General features: G+C 38.9%; 1 protein-coding gene across 1 annotated transcript; it reads right to left on the reverse strand.

Annotated features, from left to right (window-relative positions):
• DYNC1LI2 (dynein cytoplasmic 1 light intermediate chain 2) lies at positions 1-25,749 on the reverse strand. Its single transcript, XM_048958340.1, has 13 exons — positions 25,567-25,749; positions 24,746-24,819; positions 24,216-24,332; positions 18,552-18,782; positions 12,993-13,159; positions 12,554-12,647; positions 12,006-12,141; positions 11,291-11,402; positions 10,465-10,524; positions 9,678-9,719; positions 9,122-9,239; positions 8,198-8,314; positions 1-3,020 (listed from the first exon to the last, which is right to left on the reverse strand). The coding sequence occupies exons 1-13, from the start codon at positions 25,659-25,661 to the stop codon at positions 2,914-2,916; spliced, it is 1,470 nt and encodes a 489-aa protein (XP_048814297.1). The 5' UTR covers positions 25,662-25,749; the 3' UTR covers positions 1-2,913.
• Positions 25,750-26,320: the final 571 nt, after the last annotated feature.

The raw sequence follows: 26,320 nt of genomic DNA on the forward strand, positions 1-26,320 counted from the left end.
GAGCAGTCTGGATTCGTGTTTATTGAAGCCAGTAATTAAAGATGTCCTTATTTTGCCAGCACTAGAAAGCAAGATCCCACATGACTGCATACTGCACTTGGTTAAAGCCATACAGCTGGTCTAAGGTTTGTCTCATACATTTGCAGTCCTAATTATAAGTTGGAAAAAAAACAAACAAAATAAACAACCGCCACCCACCCTGCTCCACCTTCCTTCCCTCCCCCCAAAAAAACAAACAAAAAACACCCTTAGTATACAGGACAGTGAACTTTCATTTACAGCATGTATATTGTTAAGTTCATGATGTACAGAGCAGTCACTTTCAATGCAGTTAAATTAAATAAAATACGAAATTCAGTTTAAACAGTTTTTTTTAAATGCCAATAAAAAAAGTGCAAACTTAAAATCAAGCAGCATAACCACAGCATTTTTATGGAGGGCCAATCTTTAAACTTTTATATTTGCTTCAAGTTGAACAATTTCTTTTTTTGTTTTCTTAAACACGAATAGTAGATGCAGTCACCGTAATGCATATAAATACAGTCATATAATAGTTTAAACAGTCTACCGTACAAGTGTATCTGCAAATAAAATGAAGTTTCGCTTGAAAATGTGAAGGCTGTTTGCAATTGGCCTTTGGTTCCAATGCTTGAAGACACCAGAAGAACTGTGCAGCTCACCAAAGCTGGCAGACTTCGGCAGCCACAGGATGCTACATTACTTACAACTCTTCTGATAAACTAGGAGCATTCACTTGCAATTAGAAACTGGAAATCTGTTTCTGTTTTGTCAGAAGCATCTTTTTGCAAAGCTATTAAGTTACAGTTATCAGTTTTGATAAGTTTTAGTATATTTAACACTTTTATAAAACTGGGAAGTACTTCAATTGTAAGTTTCAGCTGTATTGCTAGAGAAAGTGCTTATCAGGTTAGATGGCAAAAACACAATTTTGGACTGAGGTTTTCAAACTCTATCCCATTACAATCACACACTTTTCCAATTTTCTTGTAATGCCTTTGATGTTTCAGTCTCAATTCTCAGTGTCAGAAGGACAGAGTGTAATTACTTCTGGTGTGGCAACTTGCAACTGGCACCCATTACACCAGGAAGTACATCCACATTCCCATCAGCCATCCACAGTCTTAGTCCATTATCTAGACAACTGTGTAACTTTAGGTCATACCCTTTATTTTAAAAAGTTTAAAAAAAAAAACCATTTTTAACAAAACTGGCACAAATAACACGCTCACGTTAATGGTTGTCAAAGAGGCAAGTAAATACTCTTAGCTTCCTAGATAATGTTTAGACTTACGTGAAGAACAGCCTCTTGATGTTACATAGGATTTGAAGTTAACATCCAGTACTGTGTTAGTGGTCAACCTAATTCTGTATATTTAAGTAACAGTATATATTAGGGAAGTTATATCCAGACATCGGATTTAGTACAAGTTTATAACAACAGAAAGTAAACTCTGCGTAACTCAAATTGTGGTTTTTCCCTTCAGCATTAAGAGCACAGAATATGCTTGGCATTTTTTAATTTAGGGTAGTGTGTACATGTAAAACAAGCATACCATATATAAAATCAAAAGTGCCATTTCAGTAACCATAGCAGTTTTGTTTTTACAGAAGGATGGTTTTCTGTGACCATGGGCAGAGCTCCGTCACAGCAACGGGGACAACAACCCATCTTTCCAAATGAAATGCTACATTAAAAAAAAATACAAAACAAGTTATTGACTATGTTCATCATGTACACATTCGTACTTTTTAGGTTACCTTCAGAACGGGAGTTGGCTGCACCTGCAGCAGATGTGGTTGGAAACAGGGCCTTGAAAGCTTTTTACAAACTTCCACAGGTATAAGGCAGGAAACAGTTTTAGCTTGGTAGCAAATATTTAGTTACAAAAAGTAAGAAAAAAATACTGAGTGTTCTGTAGCACATTTCATTATGGGAAAATGACACGTCACCGACCATTCTTCACAGGCTAGCCTCTTGGCATAAAAAAAGGCAGAAGCTATCAGAAAACAGGACTTAAAATTAAATACAAATTGCCAAACTACGCATTTTAAAATAAAACCAAACAGTGACTGTTTGTACTACAGTGCACAATAAATTCAAGCACCTTCTAAAGACACATCACACGCTGTGCCAGGCACTTGGATCTAAACAAGTTTAAGTTTCTCCCTTTGTCAGCTACACCAGAAAGGGCATCCACACTCTTAGACATTTCTTTTCTTCTAAACTAAAACAAGATTTATAACAAGAATAAATTCCCATGATGCTTAGTGTTTGGCCTGGAATTCTCCAATATAAAGTAGTCTTTTTTAAAACAGGGATTATTTACCCTATGCAAAACACAGGATTTGACAACATTGCTCCTCTCCAGCCAATCCAACATTCTTGTTTCTTACTGATTCAAATCTGCTTCCCTTTTAGGGCTCCATCTCCTACCTAGGCTTCTTTCAACCTAATTAATGTTCTGTTACATCACCACCACCTTTCCAAGTATTTAACTCATTTGTAAACATACGAGTAGCCAATTCCAATAATTCTGATAGAGGATTCCGTTTCTTTCTTGCCTTATGTGCAGTCATAAGTAGTATTTTAGTAATAATTCTGCATCTTGCTTCTCTGTGCTCTTCACAACAGGAAATGCAGCTGCACCTGCTTACCTTGAAAACCAAAAGAATTGCCCTATATAAACTCTAAATGGTTATCATATACAGAGGGATTTTATATGCAAACTTCCTGAATGTGCACTTTTTATTGGGACAAGGCAATGACATAGTAAGCTCATTTCCCCTGCCCCAAAAAAAACTGATAGCATCTGCCATAGCAGAAAATTCCTGGTCTTATCAGATCAATATACATAGTTATTTGGTCATTTACTTATGCATTTTTAAGCGCTATCAAGCTTCATTCTCTGTCGGAGGAGAGCTTGTTGTTACCATAGAGTCTGGCTTGCGAGTCATCCTATCCAATTCTTCTTGAACATTTGTCAAAACTGTTTTTTGTCCTAAAAAGAAAAAGAACAAGGTTAAAGCAACCTACCTTCCAGAAAATATTTTAACTGATGAGTACATGCATTCATAGGATCATTTTTTATGTCAGTATATTATTTAATTGCCTCTTATTTCACCACCTACCCAACAACACTGGGCCTGACTAAATACAAGGTAACATCTACATAAAGACCGATACAAGATTTGATTCAACAAAAAACAAGATACAAAGCATGAAAATATCTGCAACATACACCAAAGCAACAAGAATCTTAAAAACAATCACACTTAGAATTTTCTAGAAAAATTAACTGTACACAATTCTATTATTAGTACATATAGCAAGGAGTCTTTTCAACAAAGATTTCAACCACAAGCTCTCCCAAGTACGTAGGACACCTGCTAGAAAAATCACATTTGTTTGGTCGCACTTATTCCTGATGCATTTCAATATTAAACAACTAACTCTTTCATGTCCGCAGACAATGCTTCCCTTACAAAGGGGGACATGAACTGTGTACTCATTTAATATCTCAGAGCCATCATTTCAAAGGACTTCTTCAATTGAAAACAGGCACACTGAAGTATTTCATGGAACAGCATATCATACATTTTTATATTAGACTCAAAACTTTTTAACAATTCTCCCACTAAACTACAGTTTAATTCCCTCATTCTGAAAATTATAAACCCACAGATGAATTAATCATTAAAATTGGAACAATATATTCTAAAGCCCACAGTGTACAAGCATTTAAGATTAAAAACCTATACTTTTAGACAAAAAAATAGATTATATAACCATGTACTGCTTCCTCACACAGCCAAAGAATTTAACAAGCATCTGTTTTCCAGTTCAAATGTGTGTGAAATATTAGGTGGATTTTTTCCAGGGTACATGCTGAAAACATTAGGAAGGCAAGATTTGACTGTTGAAGATTTAAGTGTTTTTTTCCAAAGTACAAAGACTAAATTAAAAGGCTACTTTTAATCACTGCATTGGTTTTAGATTTAAATGCTGATCATAAGCCACAGTATTCTTAAAAGCATCTATTCAAAGCACCAATATTTAAACAATTTTTATTTAAAAATGTAATAAATTTACAAATTACAATACAAAAAACTTCCCTTGTAGAATAAGGGCACTCTGATTTAAACAAATTCTAACCACTTGAGCAAAAGTAGGTCTAAACATCAACCATGGCTTTTTTTATATCTAAGAAATGCACTGTATCATTACAGTTGTCTCCTGCCACTGCCTCACATCACCTGTGAAAAACACTGCCAAACTATTGAGCGATACATAGTTTTATACACTCCCCATTACCACTGTCAGAGATGACCACCTTTCAAATGAAAAGAAACAAAAGAGCTCTTATTAAGAAAATTTAAAATACCCCTCCATTGTAAACTAAATTGATATTTGCTTTCAGTTTCCCTACAAGAATATCACCAAGAATGCTAGCGGCCTTAGCCAATTAAGTGTAAAATGAGAGCTGGGAACTCCAGTTCTTCATCTGGAAGGGTGAAGTCAAACCTTTCAAAGTGAAAGTATCTTGTGAACAGAAATGAAATAAATCTTTTGTATCTGTAGATACATAAGGAAATAAGATGTTCATCACAGAATCCATCATTTGAAGCTTTTTGAAGAGTCAAGATCTACAACTGGAAAAAGATAGTCCAGCAACGTCAAAGCAAACAGAGTGGGTGAAAAACTGCACAGCATAGAAGCGAGTAAGATGGATTTCTACCCAGATCAGAGTATTCTCTCAAATAAGATTTGGGGCAAACCAATTGATCAGGCTGATCATTATTTGAAATCCATAATGTCTCTCTCAACCTGTAACAATATCTCAATCTCAACCACAGGATATTTACAACGGTGGGAGAAACAGGCAATCTCTTAAAAAGACAAATACTTTTAGTGGCAACCTTCTGAAAACTTAGGGCTCTTAAAATAGTTTAATTAGATACTTATAATCCTTACAAATATTATTTTAGTACGAGGCTGCCTTAATTCATTTTAAAACATTTTAAGATACTCTTCTCAACCCTTCCACAAAAGAACAACTAAACAGCTGCCTTTATAAACTCAACAAGAGCTTTTCAGACATCAGTGTTAAGAGTCCTTCTTACCTTCTCAGGAAAGTTTAACCATATATTGGTTGAGCATAAGATGTGAGAACATCATCTGACAAGGAACAGGCATATTCTCTTGTGACTGAAAGCCGACAGTTCTGTTCCAAAAGTGAGGGGACGAGTGTGAGCTACCAACTTGATACAGCCAAGAAAAGCCAACTGCAATCTTGTGATCCCTCAGGAGAGGGACTTCCACCAAAGAAAGACAAATGCTGCTGCAGGCACTACAATGAGACGTATCTGGAGTGCTGCACACAATTCTAATCACTCATGTTCAAGAAAAGATAAGCCAATGATGGCAAGTAATGAAGAAGAAACTAGCAGAGAAAATAGAGCTCAGCTTTTATCAGAAGGCTAGAAGAGAACTCATCTAATTTAGTCTAATAAAACAAAGAGTTAAGAAAGGATGTGTGACTGCTGTCTCTAGATGTTTCATGAGAGAAATAATCTACTTAAATTAGAAGTTAATGCTGACCAAAAAACAACAACTAAAACTAGCCATTAGTCATCTCTGAGAACTCCTGAAGGCACATGATGTTCTAGAAGACTGAAAGAGGAAATAGTAAAGCTCATTAAAAACTAGTTAGTTTTTACTCTACTATTTGTCCATAAAATGCAATGATGGTTTAGATGTTTATGAACAGCCTAGCAGTACGATAGCATGGATCTGTTACCAATAAGGTGTGTCAAGCCAACCAAATTTCTTTCTATGATAGGATAACAGGTCCTGTGGAGAAGGGAGAAGCGGTCGATATCACATCTCACATAACCTTCATATAAACTAGAAAAAATAGTCTCTATTTAGAAAAAAAAACAAAAAAAAAAACCCTGTAATTTATAAAATTACTCATTAATTATCCATACTACTAGTCAGTATTCAAGAACAACAACCTACACTGTCCAACCGTTCCCAGATATGCAGGCTAGCATTCTCAAAGAAACTACAAAGGATTTTGAACAAGAGAATTAGATGTAAAAAAGTTATTTACATAAATTGTCAAAAAACAGAAAGCAAAAGAAATAAAATACTGCCTTTGTAAATATTCAGGTAATTTAATCAAGCCTAGAAAACATCCTATTAGGATGCGGAAATTGTATTAAACTGTCTGTATTGCTCTAACAAAGGTTGACCAATATCATACAGCCAAAAAAACACAACCCTGGCATGAGTCATGCTGTGATGGTAATGCAGATTAATTAATTTCTTGTTAAGGCTGACAAAGCCTTGTCTGAAGTAGTGCATTCACATCTCAGCAGCAAAAGAAAAAGGTCATCTAAACAGTCAAAAGTACATAGCGTAACAGTCAGAATTATCAGAGCCATAGATACACCCTATGAGGAAAGGCTGGCTGACAAGTTTTACTTCTGCAGTTTGGACAAAAATCACAGGACAATGGCCAGTAGTATTCCAATATGCAGAAGACTGCTCTGAAGAAAGACAGGATATCCTCCATCTCTCCAGAAAAAGATGAATAGTACTGGAATAGTGATATACTGACTGTATGATAGAAAAAAAATAACTAAGAAGTTAAGTTCTGGAACAGGCTTCCCAGAGAGATGACACTGCATCTATCTCAGAGGTTTTTTGTTCGGTTGGTTTTTATTTATTTTTTGTTGTTGGTTTGCTGTTTTTCAAGTATCACTCAGGGGCTCCAAAATTGATTCTACTTTGATAAAGAAAAGGGATGAAATAGCCTCTAAAAATTATTTCTAGTCTTATTTCTATAAAAACAGATAAGTTGACGTTGCAGTAAGTAATCACACAACAGTGAACTGGATGGAGCACTGTTTAATGGGAGAAGGCACTCTATTTTAGGGCAGAATTTAATATTTTTAATGTAGATAAAATTCTATAATGAAGATGAAATGGGAATATATAATACAAAAGTCCATTTATTTTTACTTAAATAATAAATAAATTCAATAAGGAGATCTAATTAGGAGATCTGCAGAATTCATAGCAAATGTTGGAGAAAAAAAAAAAAAAATCAGACCCACAAAATACTGACTCAAGTATTATTCAATACTGAATCAAATTCTAGCCATTCTGGAGATTACAGTTTATAAAGTGTCATGTAAAAGTCTTCCCAATAAGTAAATAAATGACTGAATATACACACTTTCTTTTAATTCTCTAGAAATAGTTTCAGTTCAAGTACACATGCTCCAACTATTCCCTCTTGTTCTTTCAATTGCTATATCATCACTGTCTGGCATCAAACCTCTTTTTTAACTCCAGTTCAGAACATTCGGGTCTTACACTCTCTTCTAAGCATTATCAGAAACTGTGGGTTTAATCATTACGTTACACATGAAATCGCTTCTAGGATTAGAAGTAGAGTATCTAGCAATAATTCAGCAGTGAAATAACTCTGGAAGGCTCTTGAGTGTACAGTGTGACAGGAATGCCAATACTGAAAATGCACAGTAAAGCAATCAGCAAAGAAGTGAATTTCTAAGATTGGCTGGAACAACCATGCACTTGATAATGCTTAATTTTGTAGATACTATTCCATTTGTTCTGTTTATTTTCATCTAAAATACGGTAATTGTTTACTAGTAAATATCTCATACAATGCAGTCATAGGCATATACACAGAACAAATCCACTTGATGTGTTGAATCATAATAAAATAATTATGAGATAACTTCAAGCTGTTGTAATATATAATTCATTCAATTTGAATGATGTAAAGATTTCAATAGTTCAACTGGAAACTACATTCTAAACCCAATGAAATGCTCTTCTGTTAAGTAGTATAGTAGTTAAGCGTCAAGAAGACAAGGAACTCTAATGTAAAAGATTAGCACCTTCTGGACACAGAATCAAATGTTATTTACATTTCACTCAGAGAACTGAGTTATAACAAGTTTAATAGAAGCCCCGAGTGACGAAGTTGCAGTAGTACTTTAAGAGAACTTCATGTGCACATTTTGGCATTGCGTCATCTGTCAAGATCTGCCACTTCACTCATCAGCTTAAAAGAGACAAGCATTTAGGCCAACACAGGTCAAATAAAATATTTCAAACATGCAGTAACAACTCCAATACCTGATTTCTTGGCTGTACTTTGCACTCCTCCAGCACCAGGACTCCCAGGAGAGCCAGTCTTTTTGCTCAAGAGACTGTTAAAGAAACTAGCCAAGACACCTTCACTTGCAGCGTTATCTGAACAAAACACACACACACACACAAACAAAAAGCATATTTATATATTTATACAATAGTTACTACCAGTGAATTTATTTTTTCCCGTACAGAGATAACATTTACAAACCAAGGAAATAAACCTCAAATATAGAACACAATCATAGAGTTAGAAGGGACTTCTGAAGGCCATCTACTCCAACTCCCCTGCAATGTACACCCCAGGTCGATCAGGTTGCCCAGGGCTTTATGCAGCCCTACCCTGAAAATCTCACAGGACAGGTTATCAATCACATCACTAGGTAACTTGTTGCAGTGCCTCACTAACCTCACTGTAAAAGATTTTTCCCTTATACCTAACCTAAACCTACCTGCCTTCCCTTAGCTCGAAACCATTTCCCCTTATTTTATCACCCTGTGATAAAAAAGAGTCTTTCCCCTTCTTTCCTGTAGCTCCCTTTTAGGTACTGAAAGGCTGCTATCCGGTCACCTCACTTCCTTCTCTTCTCCAGGCTGGAAAGTATAAAAATGTGAACTTTAAACCAGTCTGCATTCTAATAATCCAATCAATGCACAGAAAATGTACTTAAGCAATGTAAAAAATTAATGTATTTCAACTCTTTCTAACTGCTTGTCAGTAACAGAACTGCAAGTCACATGCATGACAAAATCAAACAAAAAAAAAAAATGGATTGATGCCATAAATTGATTTGTGTTATTAAACTGACACTACACTACTAGTGAATAAATTCCAACATCTTTATTTTTTAGGAACATTTTTTTCTAAGGGAAACAACACATAAAAAATAGTAAGATGCTAATTCATACTTTTGATATTTGGATCTGGTTTCTTAACTGATGTTATTGGTGAGGCACTAGGTACATTGGCAGGACCGGCTCTGCCTTGAGTTCTTGGGGATCCTGCAGGTCCTCTTGCAGGAGATTCCTTAAAAAAAGAAAAAAGAAAAAAAAAAAATCAGTATCACACAGATCAGAGAACAAATTGAATGAATTGATTACATAAACTAAATGCAACATTAAAAAGAAACTTTCATATTGCCAATGTACTCTATACACCAGAGGGAATAAATAAACAAAGTCAACACAGGTTATTTTGGGTCTGTGCCTCCACTAAGGGAAAGAATGAATCAGTGTATGAAATTTTCAGTTCAATAATCATCAGATATTTCTGTTCCCACAGCTAGTTAGAATGAATTCATTTCCTAGTAATGTTAAAATATTATCAAATATTTTGTAATTTTCTGAAGTTTGAGAAGATTATCTATTTCATGTTTACAACATGGACCTCTACAGTTTAGAATCTCTCACTCTTTTCCATAGAAAGAAACAAAACACCTCCTACTCTTCTCTTGGATCTACTTACTGATGCTCTTGTAGGCGTTGCTGGCTGTTTGGCAAGGAATGACTGTAAAAACAGCATATTAAGAATGTTAAATATATTCCAGGAACTACAAAGGAATAAAATACAGTGAAGCTCACTATTAGTTTATTTAATCATTCACTTTTCTGCTATTCATAGACTTCCTCTTCAGTATTGATATACTCCCAAACTTCACCACTAGGAGACCGCTAAAACAAATACATTTCCTTCAGTCCTTTGTCTTACACAAACACATTTCAGAACCACAAATCAGAACCACCGACACTCAAGTCTCTGTAACCTTTATGATACTTACAATCAACTACACAGAAAACTATTACTTGTTTTCTTTTGACTAACAGAGCAGCTCTTATAAACAAAGGAGAATAAGACACAGCATGGATAAATTTGACACCTTTATGCCTAATTCAAATTTAAAACATTATTTTCTTGCTTTCAAGCCTCTAGCTGTAAGAAAATGGTACTTACACTTTTACAGATTGACCTATGCAAGTCGTGAAATTTCAAATGATCTTATTCTTCTCCCTTAGAATGATTTTTTTGGTTTTGTTTTCAGCATATTTTCCTTTCAATTTACCAAGTCAAGTGGCCATATTCCCTACTCATATGCATACAAATACATGCAAGTCTTAGCTCACAATTACATTTGAAGTTGCAAAGCTAAGAAGTCATTATCTTGTAAAGTGAATGAGGAATGGAAAACTGGATGCAAATAATAATGGAGAGCTTAAAGTGAAGTCTTATACAGTAAGGCTTTGGGTTTTTTTACCTGCTGTCTCGTAAGAAATACTTGCTCATCTTCTGCTGCCAGCTCTTTATCATGGACTAACTGTTGAAAAAAAATTAAAAATAGAAATTGATTTCAATTTTTTTTTTGGCTTGGTGGTCAATAGCAAAGAAAAGGAGACAGAAGTTTAGCACTGTTACTTAAAATAATTTAACTTCTTTCACACATTAAAGAGAAGAAATATGGAAGAAGTTGTGATTAAAAAACATTTTATGTGAATAAGTAACCTAGCAAGGAAGCAAGCTGGTGGAAATTCCCCTCAGAAAAAGAGTTCCCGATAAGTAGCCATATTTGTCTTTTTAAGTTCAGTTTTCAATCTCATCAGCATCTTTCAAACACCTATTTTATTACCTTACTCTGTAAAACCTTTCAACCCCACAGCTCCCAAAAACATTACACTGATCCTTAATCAATTTTAACAGCTGATGCAATCACAACAAGGGTTAGCACTAATGTCAGTAATACACTTTCTTCCTTACCAGGGTCTCTTTTTTATAATAGCCTCAAAAGCACTTGTGAAACTGTTGAACTCTTAGAATAGCATACTCAGTTTACAAAAAGCATTTTTGCGCTACGCTTCCCAAAAGGTTCACATGAAATGGATGATTTTGGACTGCCTTTGATTCACTAGGGTGAATGATTTCTTTGTTTTAGTATCTTAAATTAGTGGAAAATAAAGACCTGACAGTTTATGCTTTTGGATACAAAAAAAAGTATTTAGATTTGAAGATTTTTAACACTGCTGTTAGCAACCATTCAAGCAAACTGTACTTATTTATCAGACGGAAAAGAGTTTACCTCTTCTTACCTTTCGTACAGGAGGTTTTGCAATGAAGTCCTCATATGTATCATCCGGTTTCACTGTTGTGAAGTTTTCATGTAAAATGGCAATTTTCTTTTCATTGTCCCAACCAGCAGGTCTATGAAAAGAATTGAAGGAAAGCTTTGTCTTTTGAGCCACAGAAATTACAGATATAGAGACCACTTGTTCCGAAAAAATGACACAAACCATTCAAGTTTACATATTGCTCTTTTCAGAACCAGCCAGTATGCTCCAGGTATCTTTTATCTAAAGTAACAAAAATCAAAACACTTCAAAAGTGGCACTTCTAAAAGATGCTTCCAAATTGCTGGAAGCGCAACAGGTATGTGACGAAGTTTGTCAGAAGATTTCATTAGAGTCATTTTTGTTTCAAAACAAGACTGAGAACATATAATTAGAAGAGATGTCTAAAAGTATTTCATAGATATGAAAAATGACGAAAGACAGCAACTCTTCGAGTCTCACTTATTTCTTTAAATACTATTTTCAAAGACTAGTTTTGCAATACGACATCCTTTCCATTAGAAGGAAAAAGATACTTGCTTAAAGTATTTACATTTATTATCGTAGTTTACATTCCATTTCCAACTTAATATAATACAATAAAATCATTGATGTAGGTCTTTCATCTATGTCTGTATAATGTGTGGCATTTAATAGAAGCAATATGCTTCCAGATTGCTTTGTACAATTGACTTACATAAAAACTGCATCCTTTTCTACCACTAAGGCAGGAGTGGTAAACTGAAAACCGTACGTTTTATGTACAATGTACTTATACAACAGATCAAGGTTCTTTTCCTCCTTAACTGATGTATAAATCAAGGCAGCTCCATCTGATTACTTATTTAAGGAAAAATACGTAGGATACAGCTTTAAAATTATATTAGTAATTTCAAAAAAGGAGTGCAACAGTCACATATCTATTAGGATCCATGTTTGAAAAAGTAATTAGACAAAAACTATCACCACTCAGTGTTTGGGGAGAGAAAGGAAGCACAACAAGAGAAGATTCATGATACTTTTACTGACATACCAAAGTTAGGTGTCTCCTAGTCACTTAACTTTGAAAAGCTGCACATTGTATGCATTTTTAAACACCTTTACAGCAAGAAAAGCTATGTAATAAACAGCTAAATACTACTTCAAAGTGCATTCCTCAGATTAACTTTATGCCTAATTCAAAACAAAAACATTATTTTCTTGCTTCCAGATTTCAGAAAATCTCTTCAGAGCAGGAAAGGATACACTGTAAGCAGAATCTACGAATGTGTGACTGAATGAAGTCAAAGTGCTCCTCTCTGTAATCATGCTCCTTCTCTAGTACGCTCACTGCATCACACTGGAAGAATAGGAGAAAAACAATATCAGAAAAAAATCAATCATTTAATCCCACCACATCTCTACCCTTTCCTTAGTATTACAAACACCACATTTACTCTGAGTCTCTGGTTTTGAAATGCCACCACTATGTCAAAAGATGAAGTGATCAGCATGTTACTGCCCTTCTGCAAAATTAAAAACTGACACTGACGACGAAGCTTACTTTTAAAATAAGTGTCTTATTTTGATTAATAATAATTATATTATTAATCCAAAAATAAACTGTGCATGGCTGTATAATGCAACATTCTAACAGTAAAGTAACCAGGTGCTTCCACAGTAGCAAACAGAACTAGAAACTCACTTTTGTACAAACTACCAGCACAGGAATACCAAGGTTGTGTGTCAGCACATTTTCTCCAAGTGGCAAAGAAACACTTTCATCCTCTTGGCCTGAAGAAGGGCCCCTTCTCTGGGGTGATCCTTGGTAGCCTTCTTCAGGTTCTACATACTCTTGAAATTCCTTTATAACTACGAAAAGAGAGATATTTGTGAGACAAAACAAAGGAATTAGCTGTTCTTCTTAGATCAGAAATAATGTGAGCTAAAATATTTTTATCAATCGATAACTTGAAATCTCCTTTTTTTCTTCTGTTTCTTTAAAATGAGCATTCCACAAGAACACAATGCAACTTTAAGCCTTGTTGCCTCTTCAAACACAACTCTCCCAAAATTTAGTAAATGGACAAAAAAAAAATACTATTTTGAAACAGCCGCTCTTACAATACTAACCTTATAGACCATAATTTAAGTTTCTGTTATCCAAATTTCTCTTACAGGAGCCAAATGCCAGAAACATAAAACATAGACTGCATAAATACAGACTCAAGGACATCTAAACGTTAGCAAAAGAGACTCAACCACATTCTGCAAAATTACAGCACAGCCTGGAGAAAGCGAGATGTGTTCTGTCCTTCCATCTTATGGCATTGCTGAGTGTTCCACTGATACACTGAGCACTACCAAACACTGAAGCATCTAAAAATAGTATTAGCACCATTCGGGAAGCAAAGTGGGACCCACACATTCCTTCACCAAGCTGGGTGGCAGCTCTTGTGTGCCACAGCCCACTGTCCACGCCAGGCCAACCAGCCCACAGCTCCACCACGTGCTCCCATGAAGGCATCCTTATTACACTCAAAGTCCTCAGATCCACGGTGAGAGCAGACCATACATACAGTAAGGAAAGCTCTTCCACAAGGCTGACCGCCAGCACATTCACAAAGAGCCTGTTGTTCAGTACATGCAGCCACGTGACAGGGCCATCTGATACTTCTGAGGTTTAGGAAGTGGTAAAAACTCAGCAAAGTCTGCAATACAAAGCCTGCAAAATGAAGTCACTGTACCTTTTCTAAATAGGAAATACTTCTGTGGCAGAATGAGATGTGGAAGAAAGGGCAAGTCAGAAAAACAATTCTGCCCAAAGCTGCACAAATGGCAGTGTTTGTCAGAAACAAACAAATGCGTGTCATTCTCATGAAAGAGCTCTAAGCTCTTGTTATAAAATATAAATACAGAGTTATAAAAATAAATACATAAACATGGATTACTACAGACTTTCAGTCATCAGTTCAGAATCTCACAAGAACCAAGGAATTTCTTTTTTTTTTTTATTAATAAAAAAAAATCCAGTGACTTTTAAACCTGGCAAGGCAGTGCCTTCTGGTGGAAAAGAAACCAAAATGTTTTCAGGGAGATGCCCTCTGTCAGTACTGCCTCACATTCAGCAGCTGGAGATGGAAATTCCATTGTACCCTGCACACAGAGAGCTGCATCCCACCCTAGCTGATCTGGTGCCAGGGAGGAAACCTTCACCACAGATCGAACTGCACAAGCCACTGCTGCTGTCCACTGTCAGTCCTGCACACAGCCTGCTATTAACCCACGGCTAGCACTGAGAAGTGCTTCAAGACACAGTTTCAGTCAGCAAAGGTATTGCTGAATTGGTGATTACAGATAAAAGCAGCTGAAAGCTGTACTGAGAAACTCTGACAATTGGATCTTGAGCACAGAAGCACCTGCTTTGAGCATGCTTCAAGCCATTTAAACACCAGGGAGTGGTGGGTGCTGGAGCAGTTTTGTCAGGACTTCCCTTCAGCCCCACGTTCCATGCAGAACTTCAGTGGGAGTAAACCTGCATCACAAGTGCAACAAACAGCTCTTGTCAACAACTGCTACAAGTGCACACCCATTTCTGTTCAGGTGTTCCTTTGTCATACAGCAACTTCATGCTCATCCACTGCTTTCCCGCTTGATCTCTGCTCTCAGACGTCTATTGGACCTGCAGTTCATCAAGCACCCAAACAGCTTACAGGAACCTGCATTTCCTCTCCTTAAAGCAAGCTATTGGTATGTTCTCTGCCATACACACCACATTAAGGAATGACATTATGTAAGGTACAGCCATTAATTCACCGTTTTTTGTTTTAATGATCCGTGAAAAAACATTTTTTCTTATAAATTGAAGCAAGTGCACATTCAATAAAAGGCAGAAAAATGACTGCTGCTATGTACCAGTAAGGATGAGAGTACAGTGAGTTGTCTAGCAGACTTGAAAACTATCACCAGATGATAATATGCAATTAAAAAATAAAAATGAAAAAATCAAGCATCCACTACAGTGTGCTCATTTGTCTATCAAACCTGTGGCTCATCCAGATAAGATCTTTATTTGTATTTAATGGATTATAAGGGTATTTTTGCATTTGACACAGTAAGCAAATTCAAGTTTCCAATTAATTGAACAATTCTGCTCTTATACTGCTGATTATTTACAAAGAATCACTGGAAGTTACCTGTAAGGGCAGGCACTGCTCCTAGCACAGGAGCAACTGATGGGAAGCAGCACCTAAAAAGCAACTAGCAGATTTTACAGACAAAACACACCAGCTTCAGTGAGTGCACAGAACACAGAAGCACTGAGTAGCAGAACAAGAAAAATACCAAAAAGGATTCAGAGCCCTGGTACCACTCTACTCCACCTCACCAATAACTCAGGCAGCATTTGGCTTTTTTTGTGCACTGTGGTCATAAATGTTGGTCCGAGTGAGAAACTGCTGAAGAGATGTCCAGAAAAAGTATGTTTCTTTTACTTTACAAATTCTTACAGCTGTATGTTTGATGCAGAAAAGGCAGAGAACACACAACCACTTCAGCTTCAACAGGGACACAACTTAATTTTCTGGTATGTTACTGTCTTTCATGTATTCAGTTCTAAATGCTCCATAACATAACAGCCATTTTACAAGCATACTGTATTTCTGCACTTCCTGATTTCTGTTTGTTTCTTTTTTTCTTTTGCATTATTAAGTATGGAGACATAATTCAGACTTTCTCTGAACTGACTGTACTAATTCTGATAAATCACTATTTAAATATGAAGTTCAAACACATGAACTGAAGGTTTATTTGAATCCAGAGCGAGCAAGAGCAGCTCAGTAAGAGGACTGAGCACAGACAAAATTACATTCTTGGTATAGTCTGAATATTTCAGGTTTTTTCAAGGCAGCCTCTTGCTTCCTTACGTGCATCCTGCCTCCCATCATAGAAGCTCTTGAACACAAAGGGAAAGTCTCCTATGTGCCAGATGGAGCCTGGCATTATCCACCCAGCAGAGCCTGGAGTCTGTATCTCAAACAGCAAACACCAAAGGCAGGGTGGAGAAAGGCCACAAAAACCTTGAAAGCAAAGGGAGGCAGTCCAAAATTCAATTCCATTCAAAAATGGTGAGTTAACAACATCGTTTTCCAGAAACTACCAGTAAGATCTGAGTAACAGAGAAATAATAACCTAGCAACAGTTTAAATGGATACTAGAAAACATTTCCCCAGAGCCAACAAGAACCAGAACTGCCACTGAAAGCTGTATCCATGTGCCCCACCTTAAGTCTAGAAGCAAGCAGAAGGGCACATGGTTGTAAGAGCTGAAATCAGGAAACACATATCTCCATGAGGCAGAATGCTGCAGAGGGGCTTTACTAGCATGAATTTAACAGCTCTGCACCTGTTCTATGTTTTGACTGCCTGCTTTACATACATGCTTTATCATCCCATTTTTTTTTCATAATTGCTATTGCTGCATGGAGTTCTCCACTTTCTGAGCAGCAGCTTATCTCAGGAGGCAGTACAGAACTTCAGCAGGGAGAACTTTGCAGGCATGGCCTTTTGGGGGACCATAGTCACAAAACACACTTCAGGCACACACGCTTTTTATTTTCAAAGAAGTTATGCTGCAAAATATGGCCAGAACCATAGCATCCATTTCTTGGGCATACTTGGCCATTACAGCAGCCGAAGTTTTAAGTGGTAATTTGGCCTTAGGGACAGCCTACAGAAACTTAAAAGTCACGTATGAGAGCAGACAACTATCCTACACAGCGACTGAGAGAAGCAGCAGGAGGGATGCTCTGCAGCCGAGACGAAGGCCCCGTTTTACCTGCATGCCTGTAACAGACTGAAGTTCAGCGCGCACCCACGCGATGGCAGCAGAGCCCTACAAGCGTGTCAAACAGGCAGCTTGCGCATTTTCCTTTCCCTCTAACAAAAACCAAGACACACCAGGAATTTTGAAGGTACTCCCTTTGTAACTGTCCATGGCACTACTCCTGGAACGGCTTCTCAGTTCCCCAAGGGCTGTGCTGAAGCTGTGACTGTAACTGAATCCTCCACACAGTGCACACTCAGCGAAGGCTGAACACACTTTCCTATTCAAAAGTCAGCTTCAGAAGCACAAAGAACTCCATCTTTATTTTAATTGCCATAAAATTCGGTGCACTTCCAAAAATGCAAATCAGGTTAAAGGCAGTATTTTGAAATCAAACTGCTTTTCCATCCACTACTCCTCAAAAATAATGCTTTTTCCCTTATTGTTTTTTATTTAATATAATCTGATGATCAAACCACAGATGGCTTCAATCAGCAAGCATACACTTGAACCAGTATGGTGTAGGCACAGGCCTTTTGGGAAAGCAGTATCTAACATTCAGAAAGGAGATCAGCTATAGAAATACATCTGAATGCCCACATGCCAAACAGATTACACTGCTCCCTGAAGTGAACTTGAGGAAGCTACGAGACCGAATCTGCCAAGGTGTAAACACAGCAACCAGTCCTGCAAAAAACAAACCACCAACAGCAGAAAGCAGCGCCCACCCAGGATCAGTATCCATCTGTACTTGAGCTGCAAAGGAGCACGTTGCTAAGATCTTTTCCACCAAAGGAATTTATTTTTGGAGTAATTCAATTTGAATACAGAAAAGAAGTCTGTAAGAACTCTCCAAATTATTTCAGAAGAAAAGAAGCTGCAGGAAGCAGTACTGCAGCAGCGACTGCTTGCCTGTGCCAGATTAATTCCTGCCACAGTTATGCCAGGCAAGAAACTAAATTTATACAACATTCCTAAAGTCACACGGCAAGAACAGCCACAGTGAGACGTACCAGGACCATGGTCTGAGGCTCATGAAAAGCAAGGGCAAAGAAATATATTGGGAACATACATAGTAGGGAATGGAACCTGCTTTGGATACCCACAGAAAGCAGACAGCTCACTTTGCTACTGAATTCTGACACTGTTTTTAAAAACATGATTCCATGTTTTTTAAGAAATGGTTTAAAAAAAAAATTATCAAAATCTCATGACTGCAAGGAATTTAGACAATTCACCTGAAATTTTGCTAGCAGAACAAAACTGCAATACTTCTCTTAAAGCCTAACAGTCTACTGTTATGTTCATAACTTCAAAGCAATCGTTATTCAATGCATTCTCAAAACACTAACCAGAAGATATTAATCATTACCAAAGAAAGTGGCAAGAGACAGGTTTAAAAAAAAAAAAAGCAATTATGTAGGGATGCACAAAGACTTACACCTCTGTTCCATGTCTCTCATCTCTTCCGGAGGAATTTTCAGCTTATCAATATGTTCTTGCAAGACACTGGCCCATTTCTGTAAAGACTCCATAACAGTCCAAGGTCTAGACATATCCGCAACAAAGACCACAATGGTGTCTTGCAGGGATTCTGCAGAAACGGCAAACTTCAGCAGGCCTTTATTGTATAAGTCTCCATCCAGAATCCAAACATTACAGCGCGTATGATCTGAAAAGAAAAAGCACAGCTGTAGCTCAAAGGATGTCAGCCTGCTGCTTTGCTAGCATAGGAGCCAACAGAGGACTTCTTCAGTGTCAAAGGAAAGAGCAGAGCCCAGCTACCAGCAGATCCTGTCATTTCTCACAGGTGCACAAGTGCCTACGTTAATTGATAGATGCCTCCATTTAAACAGGACTGTCCTTGATTCAGAATCTTCTTGTTTAACATGTAATTTCAGTTCCTTGGCTTTTATTATTGGCAGATGACACAACAGCTTTTAGACATCAGATGGCCTTTCTCAATTTGAGGTAAGTATATGTCAAGTAAACCAAGCGCCCATCTAACACATGTGTAATGCCAAGTTCCAAAGAGAGTGGGCACAGCTGCATTCAGTCAGAAAGCCTTAAGTGTCCCTCAGACACTGCTTTAACAAACCCAAGACATCTCACAACAGAACTAAGCTGCAAACAAGATACAAACAGTAAGCAGCTTAGGTCTCTAGCACAGGAGTAGGAGGAGCCAAACACAGGATAAACATAAAACCTACCAAACTTTAAAGCTATCAGCCCTTAATTCACAGTGACTTAACACTGGCTTCCATTTACAGTGTCTTCGTAGAATTAGTACAGGACAAAAGACTTGGTATTTTAGTTTTTGTGCTTCTCCCCATAGCACCTGGATAGTGATCAAACAATTTTTGTTGAAATGCAAGGGGAAATAATCCCCTGGGACAGGCAGCAAGCATGAACTTTGCCAAGAACAGAAGAAACTGAAAATGCAGCATCATCCAGGAGGGATGCATCAGACACTCTGGACAACCATGTCTAACCAAATTACATAATCCTCAGAAGCTTCCAGTGGAAAAGACACAAGTCTCCTTGTTGTATTTAGGAGACTCTTTGTAGTATCTCTTTCAAAGTGCTCTCCATTCTATTCCAGATGTCCAGAGGGAACAGTGGGTCTCCACAAGCATTACAGATGAGAGATGAATTATGAAATACATGCACTCAGTCTGCAGGCCAATCTCTGCAGAGCACAGATTTTCAAAACTGCTACCGAGTTTTATGAGCCGTTGTCCCTGTGTTTCCTTGACATGTGTTCCAAATCTTTCAGCTGCACAAAATAAATCCAGTCTCTGTGGCTGTCAGAACTTCAAGAAAAAAAAAAACATCAGGATCAAAAAACGTTGGCTCTAGAAAAAGGCAAAAATTTGACTGAAGAAATTGGAAGGAGAAAAGAGCACAGAGATATGCATATATCTCTTGCTAATTAGGTCTCGAATAACATCACAGAACAGTCCAAATTACAGACAGACTACATCAAGATGCTGTACACAGGCAGCCTTTCTTCTGCATCTCTGTTATCCTCCTATTTAGGTACTGCTAGGTATCACAGGGCATTCAATCATCAGTCATCACAAAGGCTGACAGTTATGCTTCCCAATTAATTAAAGATCTTTCTGCCAATTGGGCACTTCAGAACTATCTTTTGCAGCGAGCAGTTAAAACAATTCTTGCATATTTAAGAAATACATCATTCATCAATTATTTGTCCCTTCCCTCCTCCCCATACTCACTACTAACTTTAAGAAAACTAACTAAAGTCTGCCTATAAGCTATAAAAAGTTACAACTCTCATTTGCATTTCAACAGTTCCTCCTGTGGTGACTGTTTCAATCACAAAAAGGACTTCCACATCCTAGCAGGTAACAAAATTCAATGAACAACTTAATTCCCTGATTTGCTGCCGCTTTTTTAAGCCAATAACAACAAAGGTTGGAAATATTTTGTTTACTAAACACCTTTGTCTTACTTAAGGTTTTAGTTTGTACTTAACATCTAGAATGCATACTGAATCTAGAATGCACAGTGGAACTGTCACTCAAATGAAATCAACCTGCCAAGAAGACCAGAAGCCCAACTCTCACATTAATGTAACGTAATTGCACCATTGTTTGCTTGCCTTTTCTTCTTTTTTTTTTTTTTTTTAAATATAACACCATATGAAAATAAAAAGTGAAAGGTTTTCCTCCCTTCTTATAGTAAAAAGACAACCATCAGGTATAGTTTGGGATTTTCAATTGCTACAAATATAAAACACACCGAAAGCTACAGCACTGCTTGTTGACAGTTTGGCAAGGACTAGAAGGCAAATTCAACTTTGTCAGCACCACATCAAGCTCCTATTAGTCACACGATGTGAATGTTAACTGGACCTTTCATCATGGCTACGACACAAGATGCCAACACAGAGCAAATAATTACCAGATCCTGCTGCAGTAACAGGTGTTGCTAACTAAAGACTATTACAATCACTGCTAAGACTACATCTCCAAATCCTGTCAATACTTTATCCTTAAGCTCCAAAAAGGGTTTTCCACCTTTGATCAATTTTACTTCAGAAGTTTGATTCTGTGAAGTGCAATAACATTTCCTTTATTCAAAATGTATCAATGGTAATCATCCAAGCCATATGTGGAAGAAAACAGGAGAAAATCACTTTCAATAGAACTAGTTTAAAGATGTCGACAAAAAAATTCCCATTAGAAACCAGCAGCCCTTGGCTCACGCTGGAATAACCAGTTCAACTGGAATATGTACATGATATGACTGAGGCCAGTCCAAACCTGAGGCAAAAAAAGAGAATACTTGATTTTCTTACAAGTATGAATGACTGTATCTCACCTGCATGTTTTGCACAGCCAGAGACAATTGTATTGCAGAGGTAATCTGAAGACCAACTGAAAGATCTCTATGGTATTTATAATTGCCTGCTAACCCATACGGGCATTGCTACGAAGCCAACCACCTGAACAGCTGACGTAGTTTATTTCACTGACCTGCTGCACACCCTCTCTTTAACTGTGACCTATCATCCTATGAGAGTCTGAAAGTTGCTCCAGAAATAAATCCCGTAATAAAATTATGCAGATCCCCCACCATCTACACCCTACCAATTAAGACAGCTCTCAAAAGCAAACAGACTTTGCAAACAGCAGAGACACAAAGACACCTTCTCAACACAAAGGCAAAGAATTCTAACTTACATCCCTGGGAAATGCCACTAACAGAGGATTTTGGGCCTGAGCCCAAAGGCCATTAAATATTCTGAGACAACTGCACAGCTAGTGCTCTAAGTACTTTCATCCAGATGAACTGAGGGGCCATATACATAGAAGCCATATGCTCAAAGGATACTGCATCTTAGGAGAACATTTTTGACACCCAAGCTAGGTATCCACCACTGCCAATGAAAACAAGTCAGTGGGCACCTATATTAAGCACTGAGGTGCTCAAAAAAGATTATATGCATCTGTGTAACTTTTCTTAAAGTGAACAGACAACAGTAAACTAAATCATGCACCCAGGGTCACCCAACATGAAGCAAAGTGACTCTCCTTCAAACATAAGAGGAGTCAGATACAAACATCCTTTAAGAAGTAAGACAGGAAAGGGAGCAGGAGATGGAAACAAGAAGCAACACAGAAGATTTCCTTAAGATTTGCAAAGCAAGGTAGGAAGTGGATAATGACTCGGCACTATGATGAAAATATTTTTCATGGAAATAATAAACTCTTCCAAAAAGCAAAAAAAGGGAAAAGTCATCTCCCAGCACTTGAGAAAGAAGCTGACAAGACCTTCTTCACCCTGATGCAGAGGTTCAGTTATCAGTGCTGACCTGACACCTCTGGAAATAAATCCATGTGGTTTGCTGGTCTCAAGTAGACCAGAATACAGTAAAAAGCAGATATGCTCAAAAATGAATATACAGCAGTTAGCTTCTGACCACCTATCTCTTGTTTCTTCATGGCTTCCAAGAACTGTGGGACAGTTGCAAAGGTTTAGTTCCCAAAACTGTATCCAAATACGTACACACCTAAAGCATGTGAAGAGTTAAAAAAACAAAACAGAGCATGTACTGGAGAAATCAGAGCGTTAACTTCGTCTGTCAGGAGGTCCTGACCCACTTTGCTATTTATTTAGCTTGCTGATGACGCTAACAAGACAAAAAGGAAAGATGCAGATATTATTAGATCCTATCACATCTACTGAAGGGATGCACGAAGACCTGAATTATCCAGCTGAGTCAGCTAGTCAAAAAGGTCTGATTTTCTCCTGCTACACACTGCCAGAGCTCTTACAACAAGCCTCTCCTAACCACCACAAATACTTATCACTTTCAGGAATAGCCCACAAATACTTCTAGAGTAGGGACATACTTGAAGCTTAACAGCACCACTAAGAACATCACATCTAACTTATGTCATGTTACATCTGCTTATAATACCATCTCCTTTGTAGCTGCCCTAAGCTCCATATCACACAGCATCTTAACAGCCCTAGGGTTTCTTCACCCTGATCTATTTACACAGTACTGAACACGATGATACACAGTGAGGAAGCACATACATGAAGAACCTCAAGTGCGCTCATACACGAACTGTGCCGAATCTACTATCTAAAGACAGTTTATCACCACATGAGCACAGGACCAATCTCCATAACAACCAGATGCATACAGTACTTAATAACTCATGCAAACCTTTCAGTACATTTCCATTTCCAAAATGCCACGACAGGATCTTCCCAGTTCATCTTTTTTTCAGAAACATACTTAAACCACCATCACTGCTTCCTTCTTCCCATTTTAAACTCAGAAGGTCATATACAGGAAGACCACCATTCCAGTCTTGGGGGAGGAAAACTAGCACAAAGAGGTTCAGTAGTTTGCCCAAACGACACAGGCAGATTTAGGAGCAAGAACAACGAGCTCACTCGTCACCTCTTCCTGTCTCTAACCTTCAGCAGAATAGATGAAATGAGATCAGTGATATTCTAACCATTAGACCAGTCTCTTGCTTTTCTGAACATTGTCATCACCAACAGCAACAAAAAGGGACAAGTGAGAAAACCCGCAATTTGAGAAACACTAATTCTGACTTCATGTTCTGTTCTTTACTCATTCAACTCCAACAAAATGGCTCAGCTACAGTTCATCAAAATTCCACACACCGCTCAAGAAATCAAGAAAACCTTAAATCCCAAAATTCATATTAAATTTTGATCTGATATCCAAATAAAATTTTGATGATGTATCACCACCACCTTTCTGTAGTTGTAAGGCAGTCCTACTAAATGAAAATAATCTCCTTGTAACTCAACACCAGCAGACTTATTTATCGTGAAATTCATTGAATCCTGAGCTACACCAATAGGTCAAGCACACTTCTACCTCATTCACAGGTGAAGATATAAAACAGGCAAGAAATAGATCAAATCTGAACATAAAATGCCCTTCACTTAAGAAATCAATATACCTTACAGAACATACACAACAACATTGGAACCAGCTACTTGGGTGTAACCCAAAATTGAAGCCAGAGTTACATAAAAACGTCAGCTACTTAATCACATAAACAGATTACATATAAGATGACCTTACCATCTCTGTCTTCATCGTGAATATTTAGATATAAGTATTCCAGTCCTCTTCCCTTTTTGCCATATTCCGCTCCCTGTATTTTAGCCATAAGCGTGGTTTTACCTGAGCCATCATCACCTGCCAGTAAGTTTTTACAGGAAAGAAAAAGACAGTTTCAGAATTAACTTGAATGGAATTTCAAAACACAACTGGAAACAAAAAGTCTTCTTGTGTATTTATTGATTATGGGAAAAACCTGCTGGGTTTTCTTCCAAGTATGCCAGCTGAATCCCATGGTTTATACCACAGAAATAAGAAAGAAGCACTCCACTGTCTATCACTACCCCCCATTTATCTAATTACACATTATAAGTTAACAGCATAAGCCAAAAAGAAAGTAAAACTGCCAGCCTGGAGAAAAGAACACCACAGATCACTTTACAGGAGCTAATTTTATCCAACTGATGCGTCAGTGTGTTCACATCATTGTTCTCAACGTGCTTTGCCTCTACAGAAAGCAGACGCGCCGCGTTCCTGCATCTGCTACTTACCAAAAACAAGAATATTTTTGCCAGAGGGCAGTTTAGATCTCGACCGGGTGGAAACCTCGCTCAGTATCGATGACCTGGAAATGCAGAAGGTGCGGTCAGGCCATCAGCAGGGACACACAGCTCATACACACAGCCCAGACACGCAACACTCCCTGACAGCACCCTGAGTTCCACAGCCCACACGGGCTGGGGTACACTCACCCTGTTCACAAACCAGGTATGAAACAGGTAAGAATTTGAGTTCATTTCTCTTTCCAACGTTTCCAGAAATAAGCCACCTTTGCAGGGACAGATTTACAATCCCTAGAGCACAGGCAGTGAAGTTTTTCTCCCCTAGCAGTCACGTCACTGCAATGCATTACTTTCCAATTGATGACTAACTCTTCCCACAATCCATTACCGTATTTCGCTCACACGTTTTTCTTCCGTTACCGCTGTTTTCAAGAGATAAGCGCCTAAGAACAAGCACCGCAGCCTCCCAGACCCCATCCCTGCGGTCCCCGCGCGGTAAGAGCCGCTCCGGCCCCGCACGCCGCCGCCACAGCGACGCGGCCCCAGCCCTGCCGCTGCTCCCCGCCGCGCTCCCCGCCGCACCCCGCCCGCCGGGCCCCAGCGCGGCCGCCTCACGGCCCTGCCGCATCGGAGCAGGGTGCTCACTCGACCCGGGCCCGAAGAGGCCCGCGCCAGCCCCCGGCCGCAGGTGGAGCGAAGGCGGCCCCGCGAGGCAGGCTGCCCCACCGTGACAGAGCGGGACGCCCAGCAGGGCGGCGCAGCTCGGCCCGCGGGCCCGGAAGGCGCGTCCCCCCGGCCCGGCCGCTCACCACAGGTTCTGCCCTTCTTCCTCCTCGCTGGGGAGATCGGCGCCGCCGGGCCCGTCTGGCCCCAGCAGCTTCTTCTCCACCGGCACCGGCGCCATCTTGCCAACCGCCGCCACAAAGAGTGACCTCACCCAGGCCCGCCGAGGACCCCGCTCCTCCCTCTCCCCGGCCCGCCCGCGCGGCCACCCCGCCGCACTCCCGGCCCCGCAGCCGCTCGCCGCCGCCCCGCCGCGCCCCGCCCCCGGCGGCCGTCAGCCGCTCTCAGCCGCGCCGCGTTCCGATCAGGCGGCGCCCGGGCAGCCCCGGCAGCGCCCCCCGCTCTGGGCGGTGCCGTTCTGCGAGCGGGGCGGACGCTGCGGCGCCCCCTGGTGGCGGCGGACACGGCGCGACTCCGCTCCGCCCGTTGTGCGGCACGGAAGCAGCGTGCTCCAGAACGCGACTGATTAGACCCAAGGGGACGTTCACAGCCCCCTTCTTGCACAGCTCGAGTAAAGAGGATGGACAAGACAGACTCGAGGCATTTTTACCGCTGCTTGAGCATTTGAGTAAGAAAAAGGAAGTGCCAAAGATGAAAACCATTAAAAGACCTATTTATTATATTAGCATCATCTGATGCTTCCACTTCAGGTTTGTTTTTAAGCACTTGAGCTACATCGCTGTGGAAGCCCACAGCAAAGTAACTACATTTTTGCCATTCTATACTAACAATCAGAATTCAAATAATAAGGCTATCATGGAAAAAAAGAAAAACAAGTCA

This window comes from Lagopus muta, chromosome 12, assembly GCF_023343835.1.
Source record: "Lagopus muta isolate bLagMut1 chromosome 12, bLagMut1 primary, whole genome shotgun sequence".
Classification (NCBI taxonomy): Eukaryota; Metazoa; Chordata; class Aves; order Galliformes; family Phasianidae; genus Lagopus; species Lagopus muta.

Excerpts from the sequence above, each read along its gene's own strand:
- DYNC1LI2 (XM_048958340.1), bottom strand. The coding sequence starts at position 25,661 with ATGGCGCCGGTGCCGGTGGAGAAGAAGCTGCTGGGGCCAGACGGGCCC. Across the intron at positions 10,525-11,290 it reads CAAAACCTCCTGTACGAAAG|TTAGTCCATGATAAAGAGCT; the intron begins GTAAGAAGAGGT and ends TTTTTTCAACAG. Across the intron at positions 9,240-9,677 it reads CAACGCCTACAAGAGCATCA|GAATCTCCTGCAAGAGGACC; the intron begins GTAAGTAGATCC and ends TCTTTTTTTAAG.